Here is an 18,952-nt window from a genome sequence, read left to right as displayed (position 1 = left end):
GTGTTGCAAACAGGCTAAGGATGTAATCCGGTACACAGTTATCTGGGAGTAAGTCCCATTGAACCCAATGGATTGCACCCTAAATTAGATGCGACAGTGTAATAATCCACGTTCTTCACCCGTAGGTAGGTCGGGGAGAGGGAGGACATGGCTGGGGAAAGGTCCAGATTGCTTTGGAATCTTCCTCCTTCGAGGCCACCGCCCTTCATTCTCAACTGATTCACTCAGGGCAAATATTGCTGTGGTTCTTCCCCCCCCCCTAAACAGAGCAGCATGAACATAAGCCCTGGTGGATCCAAATAACAGAAAAGCAGGGCACAGCAGTAGCGAAAACACCGCCTTATCCACAATTTCTCCTTTCCCTAACTCTTAAGTGAAACTGTACAACTGCTTCTCGAGTCAAGTGATCACAGAGACGGGAAAGCGCTCCGAGCCCAATTGCTTTTCCCAAACATTCCCAGATTCCGAAGCATCCATTAGATCTTCAATTTCCATACTGTCCAGGTGAAAAAAGGACAAGTAGCAAACCTGCCCTTTCCCTCTCTGCATTATCCAAAGATAAAAGAGCGCGCCCCGCGCCTCCCCCCCCCTCAGGATGGGAAAGCCTCTTATTGAGTAGATACTTGTTTTACGGTGTTACCACAATCCTGAACAGTTTCACTTGCAAGTAAGTCCCACTGAATGAGAGTGGGAATAATCATTGGTCTGTCTTTAGCATTACAGAGTATGGCTGCAATTCTAATCATGTCTACTTAGAAGCAAATCCCATCCTAATCAAGGTTGGGATTGTTGTAGCTTTTATGTGTGTGCAAAGCTGGAAAAATAATTTTACAGTAAAAATAAGGTGCTAGTACTCATAAGAGAGCCAGTATGGTGTAGTGGTTAAGGTGTTGGACTACGACCTGGGAGACCGGGGTTTGAATCCCCACACAGCCATGAAGCTCACTGGGTGACCTTAGGCCAGTCACTGCCTCTCAGCCTCATGAAAACCCTATTCATAGGGTCGCCTTAAGTCGGAATTGACTTGAAGGCAGTACATTTACATTTAGTACTCACTCATATATTGATAAAGTGCGGGGGGGGGGGAGAGCATAAAATGGCTGCTATGCGCAGCAAAAAAAAAGGATGCCAGTGTGTACTGACACAAAAAAAGCCCTGGGTCTAATTATCTTGAGTTTATTTATTTATTGCATTTGTATACCGCCCCATAGCTGAAGCTCTCTGGGTGGTTTACAACAATTAAAAACATTAAAAACAAATATACAAATTTAAAAACACATTTTTCAAAAGCAATTAAAAAAGTTCAGGAAAGCATGACGACTGGCAATTTCCAAGAGTCTGCAGATGGAATCTACTCAAAAAACATGCATAGGATCAGGATGGTATTCTCACAGACAGTCCTAAATGTTTTTACTCTTCCAGTGTATTCCATGGGTCTCACTCCCCAGAGCGTTTAGGACTGCAGTATAAGCGATAACAATATCCCATTGTGTGTGCATAGGATTTTAGCCCTACTTGGAAATAAGCTCACGTTAAAATCTTTTGGTTGTATTCAACTAAGCTCTATTCAGAGTAAACCCACTTATTTTAATGAACCTAAGTTAGTCATGTCTATTAACTTCAGTGGGTGTACTCTGAGTAGGACTAGCATTGAATGCCACCCAATGGTATTGTGAGTAAATACATATAGGGCTGCAGGTCATGCATTAAAATAGTATAAACTGCCCTGTGCACTGGACATCATGTCTTATACATATAAATACATGTTTGTGAGAAGCTTAAATTCTGAGAATATTATGTGAATTCAAAAATGGGCAAAGGGGCTTAGCTCAGCGGCAGAGCATCTGCTTTGTATGCAGAAGGTCTCAGGTTCAATCCCCAGCATCCCCAGTTAGCACTCGAGAATACCCCTGTCTGAAATCCTGGCGAGATACTGCCAGTCAATGTAGACAGTATTGAGCTGGATGGACCAATGGTCTTTATATCAGCATCCTATGTTCTCCGTTAATCCAAGAAGCACATGTAAATGCAGAGTCTTTCTTTGTGTCATAAATCATGGCCAACCCAGGAATTATCAGAGCTCAAATGCTGCATGGGAACTATCAGGCATTGAAGCCGGAGTTGTTCTTATTGCAAACAACGAAGAACTTCCTTTTTTTTTTTTTTCAATAATTTTTATTCAGATTTTCATAAAACATACAAGACGAAATCATAAAACATTCAAAGACAAAAAACAAAATCAAAAATAGTTAAACAAAAAGAAAAAAAGAAAAAAAAAAACAAAAATAAAAAATAAAGAGTAAAATATTGACTTCCCATTTGTCAAAGATCAAATCAGTTATAAGTCTATAATATATAACAATCCTGTCTCTTAAGTCATATTATAAAATCACTTTCCTCCAGTAGTTATCTTACTTAATCATCAAATCTCATAAACATTACTTTATTCTTTCCACAAAAAGTCAAAGAGAGGTTTCAATTCTTTAAGAAATATATCTATCAATTTTTTTTTCCAGATAAGCATATCGATTAATCCATCTCATTACTAATTATGATAATCTTATTGTCATAACCATAGTCAAAATAAACATTTCAATTAATCCATCACATCAGAATCTGTTAGGTTCAGTAATTTCAGTAGCCATTGTTCTATTATCCCTATTAGTTCCATTTTCCATCTTCCATCTTCAGTAGTCTTGTTAAGTCCAGTAATTTCAGTATCCAATCTTCCATTATCAGTATTCCATAATAATCTTGCTGTCAAAGCCATAGTCATATAGTAAGAGTCTGATGGGAATTACCTCTATCCCAAATATTTTCTTGCCATCCATTCTGAATAGGTTGCTGAAATACTGCTGTAAAATCATATCTCTGTTCTTTTTTTCAAAATACACTGGGTCATCTCTTGAAAGTTTTTCCATTGTCACATGGCTGCAATTAATTCCATAGATTTTCTCTATATTGGGCTCCATCACATCATTCCAGTCCAGAAGATTATCCATGCCATTGATAACTTTATCTCTAGAATCTTCATTAATTTCTTCAGAGATAACATTGAGTTCCAAACAATAGATTTTATTTCTAAAGTCCATAGACTCCAAATCTTGTTCCTGTTCCACGTTTGTTCCAATCTCCGGGATCTCCTCTCTCACAGGGACCCCTGTTCCAGTCTCCAGGGTCTCCTCTCTCACAGGGACCCCTGTTCCAGTCTCCAGGGTCTCCTCTCTCACAAGGACCCCTATGTCTTTAATCTCCTGTGTCTCCAAACAATAGATTTTGTTTCTAAAGTCCATAGACTCCAAATCTTTTTCCTGTTCCACGTTTGTTCCAATCTCCGGGGTCTCCTCTCTCACAGGGACCCCTTCCAGGGTCACCTCTCTCACAGGGACCCCTATATCTTTAATCTCCTGCTTCATTTTACTCAATTCAATTTTCAGCTCCTTACAACCCTGTCGCAGGTTTTGTTTCGTTATCTCAATCTCATCCATTATTTTCTGAAACATAGTTATTTCCAGATTCTCAGCCACTTTCTTAATTGCCATTTTAAAAGAAAAATATAGGAAAACCACTTCTTATTTCAGCAACAATTGGGTTAATACTCCAAACTTGGTGACATCACAGTATAAACAGAGCAGACAGCCTTATCTCTCCATGCTTAAGTAAACAAAATGCAGTTCCCAGGATCGAAACAATTAATGGCGGTCGTCAGGAAACAGATTCGTCAAAATAAAATAGACCAAAAAGAGAGTAGTCTCAGACAATATAATATTCTTCAAAATAAAAATCTGGAATAGAAATCCCTCTTCTGTGTATATCTTTAGAATGCAAATCCAGGACAGCTTTTTGCAACAAAAACAGAGATAAGCTATTAATTAGTGAGTAGCAGAGAGAAGTTATGGCTCCCCAGTGAGATGTCAAAAACCGATCAATCTGGCAAATCTCTTTTAAACAGCAACAATTTAAGTCAAGTAAAAGAAAAATATAGAAAGAAGGGTGCTTGCCTGTTAGTGCGTTCTCTCTTAGAAGATAAGATGAACGTTCGCTTTATCAGATAGAGCTTGTTGTTGAAAATCCGTCCCACCTTCGTCGGCTGGACCTCGTCCCATAAATTAATGAGATCTGGTCGTCCCAACAAAAATAGGCTTTGAGGTTAATCTCTTCGTTTCTCCCTACCCGGGAGAAGTTTAATCAGTCAAAAAAAAAAAAAAAACTGACTGATATATCTGAATAAGCTTCTTTTGAGGCAGGAGCCCGTCTCAAAAGCAGGCACAGGCTAAGTCACCCTTCCCGGAAGTCGACGCAAACAACGAAGAACTTCCATAGATAATCCTGCATTCCATATCCTGGTGGCTTGTCCAGATGTGTTTTAGACAAAAGTAATATAAACGACAAGTCTCAATTACATATTATGGTTTATGATAGGAAAATTGATGCAAAGAACAAACCGTGAAAATATCTAATTTTTTTTTTACTGACAGCTCAGTGGAAGCGCTGTTGCCTCATTTTCACATTTCTACTCTTCCTGTGTTGATGCTCAGTGGTAGAGCCTGTGTGCGCTTGTTGTGTCTATATCATGCGTTTAGGAGGAAACTTTGAAATGAGAGACATGGGTGATGCCATCCTATTGCAGTGATCATGGGTGGAGTGAGGTACAGCTATGGGGAGGCAATGAGCTACCATGGAAGACGAGGACAGAGTTGTCTATGCCTTGCTCTCACTCCTCCCATGGATGGGTTCCTGGTTGTTCATCTGCTTTGCCCACTGGCCTACGCTTGCTGTTATTTAACACCAGACTGGTATACAATCAAACCACACTCATCCATGGTTTGATCACAGTGTGTATTGCTGAGGCCTGGATGGGTGAGCCTGGGGGAGTTGATCTGACCCAGCTTTGCCCACCTTGATATTCAGTGCAATTCCAGCACAGGCTGCAAGGACAGGGGGGAGGGGTTGCTGTGGTCTACAGAACTTCCATCTCTGTCACAAGGAAACCACTCTTTTTTGAAGCTGACTGTGAGGGCCTGTACCTGGTGTCAGGCCAAGGAGACAGCAAACTAGGGTTGCTGGTGGTATACTGTTCACTCTGCTGCTCTGCAGTTTCTCTGACAGAGCTAGTGGAGGCTGCCTCAGCTGTGCTATTGGAGGAGCCCAGCATGATAGTCTTGGGTGATTTTAATGTCCATGCAAAGGCTGCTTCTAGTGTTCTGGCTCAGAACTTCATGGCCACCATCACAATCATGGGGCTGTCTCAAGTTGTCACCGGTCCAACACATAGGGCAGGACACACCCTCAATTTGGTTTTTGCTCCAGATAGAGGAAGGGGTGGTCTGGAGATAGGGGGTGGATGTCACCCCATTGTCATGGTCAGATCACTTCCTGGTGACGTTTAGACTTATGGCTCCAATCCTGCCCTGCAGGGATGGTGCACATATTAAGATGGTCCACCCCCGGAGACTAATGGAATCCACTGGATTCCTGAATGCCCTGGGGGAGTTTCCAGTAGATAGTGCAGGTGACCCTGTTGAAGCCCTTGTCATGCTGTGGAACAGTGAGGCACGCCAGGCTCTTAACATGGTTGCCCGAGTGCACTCTCTGGCATTGTGGAGCCTGGTTTGCACCTTGGTACACCAGTGAACTGAGATAAATGAAGCAGGCTGGACGACAGCTAGAGTGGAAGTGGAGAAAGATGTGCTGTGAGGCTGAGTACAAGTGCATCATCATAACTGTGCACAAGAAAATCATAATTGTGCCTACTGTGTGGCGACGAGGGCGGTGAAGAAGGCCCACTTCTCTGCCTCCATTGTATCCTTAAGCAGCCATCCAGTAGAGCTTTTATGTATTGTCAGGAGTCCATTGACATCAACTCCAGGAAATGGAGCTTTAGACCCTTCAGAGGCCCACTGTGAATTGCTTGTAAGGCACTTTGAGAATAAAGTTGCTTGCCTCCACAGCAATATTGGTGCCACATCTACATGTACTGTAGTCCCCAGTGAGGTGCCCAGTGCAACGTCTGCTGCAACTTCTTGGGATCAGTTTCAGTTGATGTGGACTGATGATGTGGCCAAGGTGCTTGTGATGATGTGGCCAGCAACGTGTCCTCTTGGCCCTTCCCCTTCTTGGCTTATTAAAGCTTGCTGAGGGGCTATGACCGAGTTGGTCTAGGGTGTGGTCAATGCGTCTTTGTGGGGAGTGTTCCCAGTTGCCCTGATAGAGGTGGTGATCCAACTGCTCCTGAAAAAGCCTACCCTAGACCCATTGGTTTGTGAAAACCAATCAACTGCAAATACTCCCTTTTTAGAGGTGATTGAGTGGGTTGTGGCACAGCAATTACAAGTACTCTTGAATGAAACAGATTATCTTGACCCATTCCAGTCAAGGTACAGGCCTGGTTATGGAACTGAATCAGCCTTGGCCGCCCTGATGGATGACCTTTATTGGGAGAAGAACAGGGGGAGTGCGACCCTGTTATTCTTACTTGATCTTTTGGCAGTTTTTGATACCATTGAGCATGGTATCGTTCTGAGCCGACTTAGTGATATAGGTGTTTGGAGGCACTGTTTTACAGTGGTTCCAATCCTAACTTCAGGGATGTTTTCAGAGAATAGCATTGGGCGATTGTCTTTCACCTCCCTGGCAGTTGTGCTGTGGGGATGCCACACGGTACTCTCGTCTCCCATGCTGTTTAACATCTGTATGAAGCCCTTGGGAGCGGTCATCAGGAGATTGGGGGTGATATGTCAGCAGTACTCTGATGACACCCAGCTGTTTCTGTGTAACATCTGAAACTGGAGAGGCCATGCAGGCCCTGGACCAGTGCCTGGACTCGGTGGCTGAGGGTCAATAAATTGAGTCTGATTCCTAGCAAGATGGAGGCACTGTGGGTTGGTGGTTCTTGAGTTTGGATAAATCATCAATTGCCTGCTTTGGATGGGGTTGTACTCCCTCTGAAAGAGCAGATTCATAATCTGGTTGTGCTCCTGAATTCATCTTTGTTGCTAGAGGCCCAGGTGATCTGTGGCCAGGAGTGCCTTTTACCAGGTTTGGCTGGTAAGACAGTTGTGATTGTTTCTGGACCAGGTTAGCCTGACCACTGTTGCCCATACACTGGTAACCTCTAGGCTGGATTACTGTAATGCACACTATGTGGAACTGTCCTTGAGGTTGGTCTGGAAGCTGCAGCTGGTGCAAAATGTGGTGGTGCAACTGCTCACTGGGGCAGGGTATTGCCAACATGTTACCTTGCCGCTGAAAGAATTGCACTGGCTGCCCATTAGCTACCTGGCCAAGTTCAAGGTTCTGGTTTTGTTGTATAAAGCCCTATGCAACTTGGGACCAGGATTGTCTTATTCCTTATATACCCACAGTCGATTACTGCGCTCTGTGGATTAGGGCCTCCTGCAGATACCCTCTTATTAGGAGGTCCATTCTGCACAACATAGGAAGTGGACCTGTAGTGTTGTGACCCCTACCCTTTGGAATTCCCTCCCCTTAAATATTAGACAGGTGCCATCTCTGTTATCTTTTCAGCGCTTAGTGAAGACCTTCCTCTTTCAACAAGCCTTTTAAGTAGAGACCTTATTCCAGTCTGCATCTGTTCTGCCCCCCAATGTTTTTAAAGCTTTTTTAAAAAAGATGTTTTTAAAGATGCTTTGTTTTAATATCTTTGGTTTTTAAGATGTTTTAGAGTGTTTCTAGTGTTTTCGTTTGCTTCCCTGGACTCCTTCTAGGAGGAAGGACAGGATATAAATAAAATAAAATAATCATATAGCTGGGGAAAACTGACACTTGGTCACAAACACCATACTTTCAGAATTTAATTCTACTAGTTTTAAGAAGCCAAACTTCCCAGAGCTTGCCCAAGTAGAATCCAGTTGTCTTAGAACGGAGGACAAGATAATTATTTTATTAGAAAATAAATTCTAAATCTATGTAGAGGCAGTAAGGCAGCATGTATCGTTCCCCTAGTAACATTACTGCCCCTTCTATATATCAGAAAAGGTAATAGTACTTGTGTTCACCTAAATGCTTTCAAGCAGGAAAGAGAGCCATTTAACACTTCATTGGCAGGCTATAAAATCACAAGACTTATGGTTGGGTTTTTTGTTGGTGATGCTACTATCAGCTGAGGTAGATGTGGGACTGTTGCTGCAATTCTTTACCAACACAGAAAAGAATTACCTATTAATTCTGAAAAAGGCGCTCATCTTCCTTCTTTTACACTAAATTATGCATAATCCATGTGACAAAGAATAAATTATATTTATTAATATTTACATAGCACCTGTTTTTAAAGCATTTTGTATGCATTGGTTTAGTATATGCCAGTATTTCAAAACCACCACCCTGAAATCACTTTTCATCATGAAACCCAGTAAGATCAGGCAGTTCTAGTTTATAAAGTGGGAGAAGATAACATTTACATGAAACTGAAATTTCAGCATATCACACTCACTGTTCTGTGTGGGTTTGGACATAAAATACCAGAGTCACATGAATGTGAAGTGGTTTTTTTAATGTCCAATCTCATTGGGTTGTGTTTGACTCAATCCTACTCAGCGGAAACCCACTGAAATTGATTAACCTAAGTTAGTCGTTAACTTCAATGAGTCTGCTCTGAGTAGGACTAGCACTGAAGACCACCTTTTTTCTAATAGGATTTTTAAAAAAATACAAAATGAATTATTAGATTGCAGTGTGAAAAGTCAAAATTGACAAAAGACACCAATAAAAGAGGAACAAGCTAAAAATGTATCCATTACAATTTATTTTCTACAATACTTCATTAGCGGGTCAAGTTCAATGATTTACACCCAGAAGTTATATAGCTAGGAGGCAACCAAGTGTAATAACAAAGAATTGGTCTGACATATCTGCATTGAAGGTCAAAAGAGATTCCTTGCTTTTAAAGGAAAAACAAAACAAAAACAACCACCCCAAAATGTCAGTCATTTTGGAGCTAGAAATCAAACAGACAACACCACTCAGTCAGTAAAGACTGCAATGTTAACAATGAATTGGGGAAAACAACTATGTGCAAAACTTAAGATTTTTGTTAAAATGTACAGACTACCTTTATAGTCTTCAGATGCAATAATCTGCAGATCTGATATTCTGACCATAAAATCTTTCTGACTGAAATGCCTCTACCAAGATAAAATTGTCAATAAAATTGTGAAAACAGGAAAAAATGGTGACACTCCAGTGATCAAAGACATTATCTGTTGTAACTGGAGAAAACAAACAAACAAAAAATACACCCTAAAGATACATGGCTGCAGCACGGAAGAATCCCAACCACAGTTGTCTTGAAATAAACCCATCTAGACCAAAAGGCACTTGCTTGTAGCTAAGGATGAGCCAGTTCCCAATCAGACCAGAAGGCTATTGCTAAGGTCTTTACAGAATCATGCTACTCACTAATCAGCTGAAAAATACAACTGATTAGGGCTCTAGAACAGGTGGTTCTCTTTTGGCTATTCTGTTGGTTCCCACGTCTTTTTAAGGTCAGTTTTGGCTCATCTTGGTACATTACTGCTATGTATGAGACCGAAGTAGTGTCAACTTCCGAGGAGGCCCTATTCTACCCTCCCCCCATATATTTTGCAAGAATGACACAACCAATACACTTGCTCAAACATACTGAAACCAAACTCCATATGAGACCAATGCTGAATGCACCCATTTCTCAGAGGACTATTTCGTGCTTCGTGGCCTGTTTGTGGTTCCACTTACTACAAGAAAACACCATAATCCAACTTTAACAGAGGCATTTCCATTTGTACAGGCTAGGTGGTTGGTTGAAAACAGGGGCAGAGAATGAGACCACCTCTCACTCCAAAACCTATTTAGCTTACTTCACTGTAATGATAAAATTAAACCAAGTAGGTCAAGTCACTTCTAAAAGTCTGTTCTTTAAAATGGCAACTAATGTCCCCACCTGGCTCCTGAACACCCCCATCTATTAAAATGAAATCAAATAATTAACACTATACACTGTTGAAGACATGTAACAGGGCAAACATTTTTTTAAAGAAAGCAGGATTGAATAGCCTGGCACTATATGCCCGGATGACCAGTCTCACCGAATGTGCTCTGGGGTGAAATATTAGCACCATTTTTTTTCCGTTTTGCTTTAAAAAAAATCTTTACAATTTAAATTCTAAAGTAGAACACTTGAATAATAATTAGTGTAGCCCTATGTTTCAATACTGTCTGAGCAGAGATGGATGGCATGACCACAGCTGAACTCTCCCTTCTGCAATCTCCCATCGGTCCAGGGCACCTGGAACATTAACTACAAATCACTCTAATTTGTAAGAAGACTGATTTATTCTCAGTAGCAGGAAATCATGAAACAGTCCCCTCATATTCAAACATATTTCATCATCATTAGAAGGGAAAAAGTGGTATTCCATACAAATGATCCAATACAAAACCAAAGCTGGGGCAGTAGTGCAGACGGCTGGATATGAGCTCCTCTCCCCCCCTTGCCATCTTAGATATGTGTTCATCAACAAGCAAAATTTCAGTTTAGGTTTTCTTCAGAGACAGAAGAACAATGACAGAAAAATATATAATTTGGAGGCTTCGTAGTTTCTCTAAACAGTCCTTTTGGCAGGAAGATATGATTTGCCCTCTTCTAGCCAGCAGTTTACTTTGTGCAGTCGAGCCAGATACTGGCAAATATTGCTCACCAGTTCATATGGGCTATTCATGTCTACTTCTCCAGTAACACAGCATCTATTTAGACTGCCTTTGACACTTTGCTTCAAGATAGAAGGCATATATATATTTTTTCCACCGAGGCAATGTTCATTTATACTACCAATCTGGAGACTCGCATCCCACTGTAAAAGGGATGGCCTGCTTCCAGTCATCCATAAAAGCTACAGTTGTTACACATACTGCATATATGGAATCAAACTCTCATAATACTGTGCTCTTTGCCTGGATTTTAAAAAAAATCTATCAGTGCCGATTATCAAGATTTTCAGAAGTCCTGCATTACCATTTTATACTTCCTGTGGATTCATTTAAGAATGCCTGCATTCATAACACAGTGACTCACACAAGAGAACTGGGACTGTTGAATGGAAAAAAAGAGGTTTCCAGTTATGATTCAGTGTACTTGGTATTCAGCAACAATAGGAAAGGAAATTTTAAAATCCACAGGATAGTCAAACATGGTTCTGAGTTAACTTGGGGGAGGGGTAGACAGCATTCCTCAGGTTCCAATTCTAAGTACACTTGTCCGGACACAATGTAATTTTAAATCAATTTGATTTACTTCCAATTACATGTATTTAGGACTGAGGCACCACAACAGCAATGATACCTTCATCGGATAACCACTTAAAGGCTAACATTTACTGTGTGTTTCATTGCCTGGATATTAGGGTCATGCCAGAGAAAGCTGTTACATGGAGCGTTTCCTATAAACAACTTTCACACTCTTTTTGAATTGCTATAATGATGGCTTTGTGGGGAACAAAATCTGCCCCAATCCAATTACAGACTCTGCTTCTTGTATTTCAAGTTGAAACCCAGGAAAAAAAAAACCCAAAGGAGAGAGACAGTATACTCTCAGGAGACAAGGAAATGTCAGCTACTCCCATACATAACCCAGAGCACTTCACCTTCATGCATGCATTACGGTTCTATTTAGTAGGCTACTTTCCTTCTTTGTCAAAAGCAAGAGCAGCTAGATGTGAGAACTGAAACCTCCTGGATATGTGCAAGCAATAGTTTTATCTGCAGTAAATTCTGTTTTCCCTTTCAAATCTTTGAACAACTGCCAACTTCTGTGAGGAGGAGGAATCTCTGCTGACACACTGTCCTTGTAACATGTCATGTCATCTGCTTGCTTGGGACGTATAAGGACTAATCAGCTGATGGTAGATAAATATCAGAGGTTTAAAAAAATTAAAAATAACCTAAAAAAATATTTTGTTGGACTCCGTTGCCCAGACTGCCAGGAGAACTCTCCTACTTGATCAAGGGGCCTGTCATAATTAACAATTCAAATGAATACAGTGCAATTTAACACGCAGACAGAGAAATCTGAAGTGATACTGCCGTTCCTCCAGGTTCTCTCTACCCAACCGCAACTGTTAGTCTTGCAGCCTCAGTCCAACTGAACCCTCATTCTGAAGGAAGGATGGGGAAAGGCATGGGCCCCTGAAGTTCAGTTGCACTCACTGGTATCCCCCATCCCTCAGTCAGCTGGAAGGCAGACTTGGCAACGGAAGCTAGCATCATAAAATGGTGCAGTAATAGAAGTAACTGGACCAGGAAGAGGAGGCATCTGCCCCAATGATGTCATAGGTATTAGTGGCAGCTGGGGGGCGGGACTGGTCATGCAGCCTTGTGTCAGGAGTAATGATTGTAGAGGGGTGGGGCATGAAGAGTGCCATTCTGAAAACAATGCTGACGAGAAGCCATGTATTCTGCATAACTGATTGTCACCTTCTCACTGCGGTATCTGAAACAAAAAACATTGATTCTTTTCAAATACACATTTTATCAATGAAATAAAATTGCCAACAGCTGTATTCAGAATTCTGTTGTATCATCAAAATTACTTTCAATTCTCAAATTATATATTTCAATTCATTTCAAAAAGAAAGCACTGCAACAAAATATGTATTTCCAACTTAGTAAAGATGAGGACCTGAGGATGCTCACCAGTCACTGCTGACTGGAGCTCTTCTAAACTGCTGCTGTGTGATGGCAGTTCCTCTCCTTCACTGCCAGAACCCGCTGCCACTACCTCCCTCTGTGCTTGCTTCTTTTCCCCATTTGTCTAAATCTGCTGGTAGGAGTGAGGAGCAGCCACTGCTGTTTGCTCCCTTATTCGCTCCCTCAGGCGTAATGGGCCGGCAGTGGTTCCTGCATCTCCTCTTCACTCCTGCTGCCCACTATCACCCTACTGGGCCCAAAAAGAAAGTGTACAAAGAAGGAAATGATGACTGACAGTAGTGACAAAGAGGAGCAGCCTCCACTGCCAGCACTGAGGAGGAGATGGGAGCCTCAGCTAGCTCAGTTATTTGTGTTGTGTGTGCACGTTGTTCAGGCACTCAAAGCTGGCTTTGACAGGCTATATCTAACTAAGAAATGTAATCACCTTATTATTTCCGTACATAAAGTATTTTGCAAATTGAAACTAACATTCTAAATATAATGACAGAACAAAAATTGCCTCAAACTACATTGGTGTGCTATTTGGGGATGCTATTTCAGGGTTTAGGCAACACTGTTGGGGCATGTTCTATTGCAGGATCTGGAGCACAAAAGGCAAACTTAAAATTCAGAAAATAAAATAAAATATGTTATTTACCTGGTGAGTTTAATAGTTTTTCTAAAATCATTGGTAATTGGAGCCTTAAATCCACCTTTCCTGAGTAAGGAGTCTATTGTTTGAATCTGATCCCAATCTGTTAAAAAAAAATAGCAGAAGATATAAATATAGGCTTATTTGAAGAAAAAGGGATGGCTTCTCAAAAGGGAAATAAACAGATCCAAATAATGGGACAAGTTCCAATTAAGAATAACAACGGCTTCACCAACAAAGTCTTAATAACATTTCCTATTATCACAAAGACCTATCTTATTTTAGTCATATATAGCAATCAATATAGTCACATTTTCAAAATAAGACACAGCTATAAACACAATTTAAATCTACTACTTTCCAATAAAGGCGCAGTGCATTAATATGCTGAGACCCAATTTAACAAATTACACTTTGGTCTTTTGACTCATTTCCAGGAGAAGATGAGATTCTCTGAATGATGGTAGAAATGTTTTGTACAACAACAGTGGTGGTAACTGCTGCATTCTTCAACTGTTGTCCACATTTGCAGCACAGTCCTTAGTGCTGAGGGAGGATGGAAGGATAATCTGACATTGTGCTTGTGTGATCAGTCAAAGCTGAAGAACCCACACACGATGTTGAAAAAAATCAGGAGGGCAAAACCTCAGATTCGACTGTAAACTGAGCCCGGCATTCTTCATGACATGGGGATGGGGGAGAAGAACATCAAAGCCCCAGCAGTTATGAAGAAAATGGCATTCAAAACATGGTCAGTCTTGGGAAAAACACATACCACATATTGAATTTATATCTAGCACTGTACATTTTGAGCCTTTTAAAGGGTAGAATTCTTAACAATTCAGTCATAGATGATTAATGGCTTTGGGTGACTTCTACAGCTGCTGTATAAGGCAAAATCCAAATATCTAGACCACTTTTATTCAGTGTGGAAGTTCAGCTTATTTCAAACTCACCTTGTTCCTTAGCAACCTCAGGTAAGTATGTTGCTGTGCGTTTGACACCTTTCTCATTGATGAACTCAATTCTGATTCCATGGATTCCCACCTAGCAATGGAAATATAAAGGCAGCTGAGAGGTATTTTCTGTAACAATGCACAGAACATTTTCCCAATTTTTGTCCTATCTGTGGGCCAACCTTGCCAGGATAAAGGCCTCTACTTCACCTGCAAAATCATAAACTCTTTTGTTGGGACAACTCCATCATGTAGTCTTCTCTTTTGGCCTTGGAGGCAACTTCCCCGGACAAACCAAATTAAGTAAAGTTTGAGCAAGCCTCCCTATTTTCAGGACCGGAAACATAAGCCCTTCTTCTCATATGCCACCATAATAGTGTAGTCATGCATGCTAGTGCTTGGGTTAATGAAATTAATTCTCATGTAAATGTGCATAGGACCACCTCCTAACAATACAATCCAAACCATGTCAGAAACTCCAACAGGACTTACTTCTATGAAGTTCAGCGGGGATGAACCTCAGGTAAGTGGAATTAGAATTGCAGCTTTAGTCTAATAATTGTTTCGCCTTCTCATACCCTTAACTACAGCCTCTCCCAACCACTGAATATTGATATATTACTCCACTTATGCACCCTTATCAGTCCCCCCTCTTCCCAATCAATTTTCCTAATTCTATAACCACATTCCACCCTGATAATAAAGCAGACACATTACCATATACTAACCCGAACCCAAATGGTATGTGACAGTGATGCAGAGATCCAAATGCACCTGTTCTCACCTCCCAGTCCAAGTAGTCAGTGGCATCCTCAAAATTAGTGAGGAGGGAGACAGAGCAGAAAAGTTTAGGCAGCTCCTCACGAGTCAGGGGTGGAAATCTGCTATCCTTAAGTGCACTAGAGTGGGAACAGAACACACACAACCAAAACCAAGCATCTAAGGTTTAAATCAAGCATTTTCTTACATCTGCAGGCTCATTTCACCCCATGGGTCAAGACAAGTGACATAACTTTAGGTCAGAACAGGCTTTATAGGTATTACATGCAGCAGGGCATTTTTAAAGGAATTGTTATTGGGTTTTCATTCAAACGGCTTGCAAGTGGAAGCCTCTCTCTACCATGTACAAGCCCTGACATTTACACTGAGGAAAAAGTGGTTCAAACTAAAAAAAATTACCACCACCACCAGAGAGTGAATGCAGTCTTGCAAATGCATTTACACAAGTTGCTAGCCTAGCAAAATTCTTACTACCTTGCCCACCAGTAAATACATGAATTAAAAAGCAAATTAAAATTAAAAGCAGCTGCTTATGAACCACGACCCGCTGTAGCAGAATTCTTACCAAAAAAGAAGATGCAGAGAACCAGACATCACAGCATACATACAGGAAGATTTTGTTAAGAGTTTTTTTTTCAGAAAGACTGGTGGTTTGTAAGACCCCTAAGAATTATTGTGTAATGTCCTATTTCTGTTCAATTTCACTAAACTTTTATATCTCTAATCAGTGCTTTAGTGACCTAATTTAAATTTCTGTTCTTGGTTCTTTGATTACATTTTATGTGTCCACTGAGTGTACAAAAACTAGGACTGGGTATTCATTTGGACATACAATTATTACTTAAAAAATGCCTTGACAGGCAAAACAAAATAAAAAAGAAAGCCAAATATACCAAAGCTAGAGCCATACAATAAGATTTGTGTCTACAGCTGTTAACAGTGATGAAGTGGGAAGATGTTACAATGCTTCCCCAAAACACTCATACTCTTGTCAGTCACCCAGGCGAAAAAAATCTGATACAGTGGAGAATTAACAGAGAACACCTTGCCTTAAGTAATGAGCAGACCATTAACCTATTGTTCATGATGAGACTTCCCTCTGGCTCAAGCAAAGTGACCACCTTTGCAGCAGGACTGCTGCCTGCCATTTGCCTCCTTATGTAGCTTTATGTCTTCTTCCAATCATATTCCACTATCTGGGGGCTTTTGCAAAGGGGAACACATCCCTAAAACCCCACCATGGGTACTAAATAAATAATAACCAGTAACTTACATTGTGCCTGTATGTTACAGGAATCCAGAGCACTGATAATCAAAACCCTGCTTTTCAGTCCCAAATAGAAGAAAGCAGTGTACCATTTATCTGGAAGTCACAGTCATAGTACAATATGCCAGACAGCTAAGGCAGTGGCTCCTCAGTTTTAATTCTGGGTAGCAGAAAATCTATCTGAACAGGTGACGGACACAGTCTGGTTTCCTGTCAGACTTGGGGCACCACTGATGATGTCTTTACCTGGTTAATGTGTATTCCCTGAGTCCTGAGTGAAGATTCATGGCAGAGAAAGTTCCAATGCAGCCCCGAAGTCGCTTGTCTCGCCCTGTCTTCCATGTCACAAAGAGTGGACTGAAAATGCACAACACAAAAACTCCATCTTCACATAATTCACTATTACAGCTTTCCTGAAAGGTGGCCATCCAGCCTCTGACAAACAGCTCACACTAACAGGAAGTGATTGGTTCCAGCCCCACCCTCTGGAGCAACAAAGAACAAATTTGCTCCATTGTCTAACTCTATGTGATAGCTTTTCAAACATTTTAAGATTGCTTCTTAATAGTCTTTTCTCCAAGTTAAACACGCCCAACCCCTTCATGCTTTAATTTTGTTACAAATCCATCTATGTCCACAAATCACAGATAAGATCCTTTGAGAAATATGACATCATAAACAAAGGAGCCAGGGCAGCCTAGGCAGCATACTGGTTAATACATCTTTTAGGAGAACCACTGAAGGTGGCTGTAAAGCCCCTCCTTAAGAAACCATTTTTGATCCTTTCAAAACTTATATGCTAGTCTCAAATTTGTCTTTTTGGGCAAGGTGGCCAAATGGTTAGGGGATGAACAACTTTAGGTCTCAGATAAAGTTGATTATCCAGATCCATGTTAATCTGGTTTCTAGCTGAGTTTTGGGACAAAGACTGCTTTACTGCCCTGGTGAATGAAAGACAGGTAGTCCCAGGCTATGGTCTGAAGGCACATGAGGCCCCCACCTTGCTGAAGCTAAGGAGGTCTAGGTCTGGTCAGTAGCTGGATGGGAGACCACCAGGGAACCACATGTATGCCGCCTTGGGTACCATGGTGGAAGAAAGGTGGGGTATAAATGTAATAAATAAATAGCATAACCTTGTAAATTCTCCTGGACCTCTTAGTGGTTTTTAATAGCTCTGATAACGGTATTCTTCTTCACTGACTTTTTAGATTGGGAGCATTGGTTAGTGATGGTTCTGCTTTTGGGCAGCACGTTCTAGAGGGTGGTGCTGGGAGAATGATGAACTTCCCCTTGGGAGCTCTCCTACAGATCTCTTGTGGATCAATTTTATCTTCCATATTGTTTGTCATCTACACAAGGCATCAGTAGTATGCTGCTTATACCCAAGCTTTATTTACCCTTTTCACATCTGATCCAGAAATGCACGCCTCAATCTGTGTCTGAGATCACTAATGGAGCAGATATAAGTGAATAAACTTAACCTCAATCCATGTAGGACACAGTTAGTGATGCTAGATAATGGTTGGCTGGCTGCTTAGGGAAATACCTGTTCTAGATCGGATCATCCCCTCTCCCTAAAGAAGCAGGCTTGTAACTTAGGGGTACTCATAAAGTGATTTGGAATGAACAGCTCAAGGCTTGGGTTTGCATACTTCCTTCTCTACACATTAGGAGAGATCAGAAGCTTCTGGTGTAGGTAGTGCCATTTCGCCCATATGTAACAAATTATGGTTTGCCCTCAAACAAGGATCAAGCACTGGCTTGGGAACAGAGTTTGAGGGCAACCTGTGGTTTGTACAAACTATGGTTTGCCACATTCAAACAAAATGGCAAGCTATGGATTGCTGTAAGCCTCTAATCTCCTCCATGTGAAAAAGCGTGGGGAAAGGGAGCACTCAAACCTGAGACTTGCCACTACTTGTTCAAATTCAGCCTATGTGGTGATCCTCATAAAGACAGTTTGGAAATTTCAACTGGTGCAGAAATGTAACTGTTTGATAGTTGGCAAGTGCAGGTTTGCATAATCAGATCACACCTATTTTGAAACAATTATATTAGTGATACCACTTTGTTTCCAAGCATGCTGCAAGGTACTAGTTGTGACCTATAAAACCCTAACAGTCTTGATTATCTCAGGGTGCCTCTAAGATGGCCTCTGAATTGTGAGATCAGCCAATTAGGCCCCACTTAAAATACCATCTTAAGTTGATGCTAAATTACCTTCTACAATAGCATGGCCAATGGCAGAGATGATGAGAGTTGTAGTTCAGCAACATCTGGAGGGCCAAAGGTTCCCCAACACCTGTTCTACAAGAAGCAAGGCCTTTACTTTAGCGACCCTTGAGCTCTAAAATGTTCATTTTTCTTATTGTTTTCTTTTCAAAGGCAGTATCTTTTCAGAACACTGAGTTTTCTATTGTTTTATTTGTGTTTGTTTAGTTTAACTTAATTAAAGTTGCTCTGAACAAACCCAGATCCCACAAAATACAGCAAATAAAGAAATGAATAAATCAAAGGTGTTAGGATGCAGCCCTCCTGTTATCTCAACTAAGATCATTCAACAAAGAATCTTGTGGCACCAAAACTAACAAATTTATTACGACATAAGCTTTCGTAGGC

The 18,952-nt window shown here is 41.1% G+C and overlaps 1 protein-coding gene across 4 annotated transcripts in view; it reads right to left on the bottom strand.

The window, feature by feature from the left end:
• Nucleotides 1-10,310: 10,310 nt before the first annotated feature.
• The window catches only part of AMMECR1L (AMMECR1 like), a 49,383-nt gene continuing 40,741 nt past the window's right edge, over nt 10,311-18,952 (bottom strand). For 2 of the 4 annotated variants that reach the window (XM_061636401.1, XM_061636400.1), the window contains 5 exons: nt 16,580-16,690; nt 15,071-15,185; nt 14,287-14,377; nt 13,337-13,433; nt 10,311-12,481 (listed from right to left, as the gene is read on the bottom strand). In XM_061636401.1, the coding sequence (XP_061492385.1) occupies nt 12,370-12,481; nt 13,337-13,433; nt 14,287-14,377; nt 15,071-15,185; nt 16,580-16,690 (526 nt within the window). In that variant the 3' untranslated portion in view covers nt 10,311-12,369. Of the gene's footprint in view, nt 12,482-13,336; nt 13,434-14,286; nt 14,378-15,014; nt 15,186-16,579; nt 16,691-18,553; nt 18,641-18,952 lie in introns of all 4 variants that reach the window. The other 2 variants (XM_061636402.1, XR_009764041.1) reach the window with 2 other exon arrangements.

This window comes from Rhineura floridana, chromosome 7 (genome assembly GCF_030035675.1).
Source record: "Rhineura floridana isolate rRhiFlo1 chromosome 7, rRhiFlo1.hap2, whole genome shotgun sequence".
Taxonomy (NCBI): Eukaryota; Metazoa; Chordata; class Lepidosauria; order Squamata; family Rhineuridae; genus Rhineura; species Rhineura floridana.
Note: the sequence above shows the minus strand (reverse complement) of the source record. Positions and strands in the feature narration are given on the sequence as shown.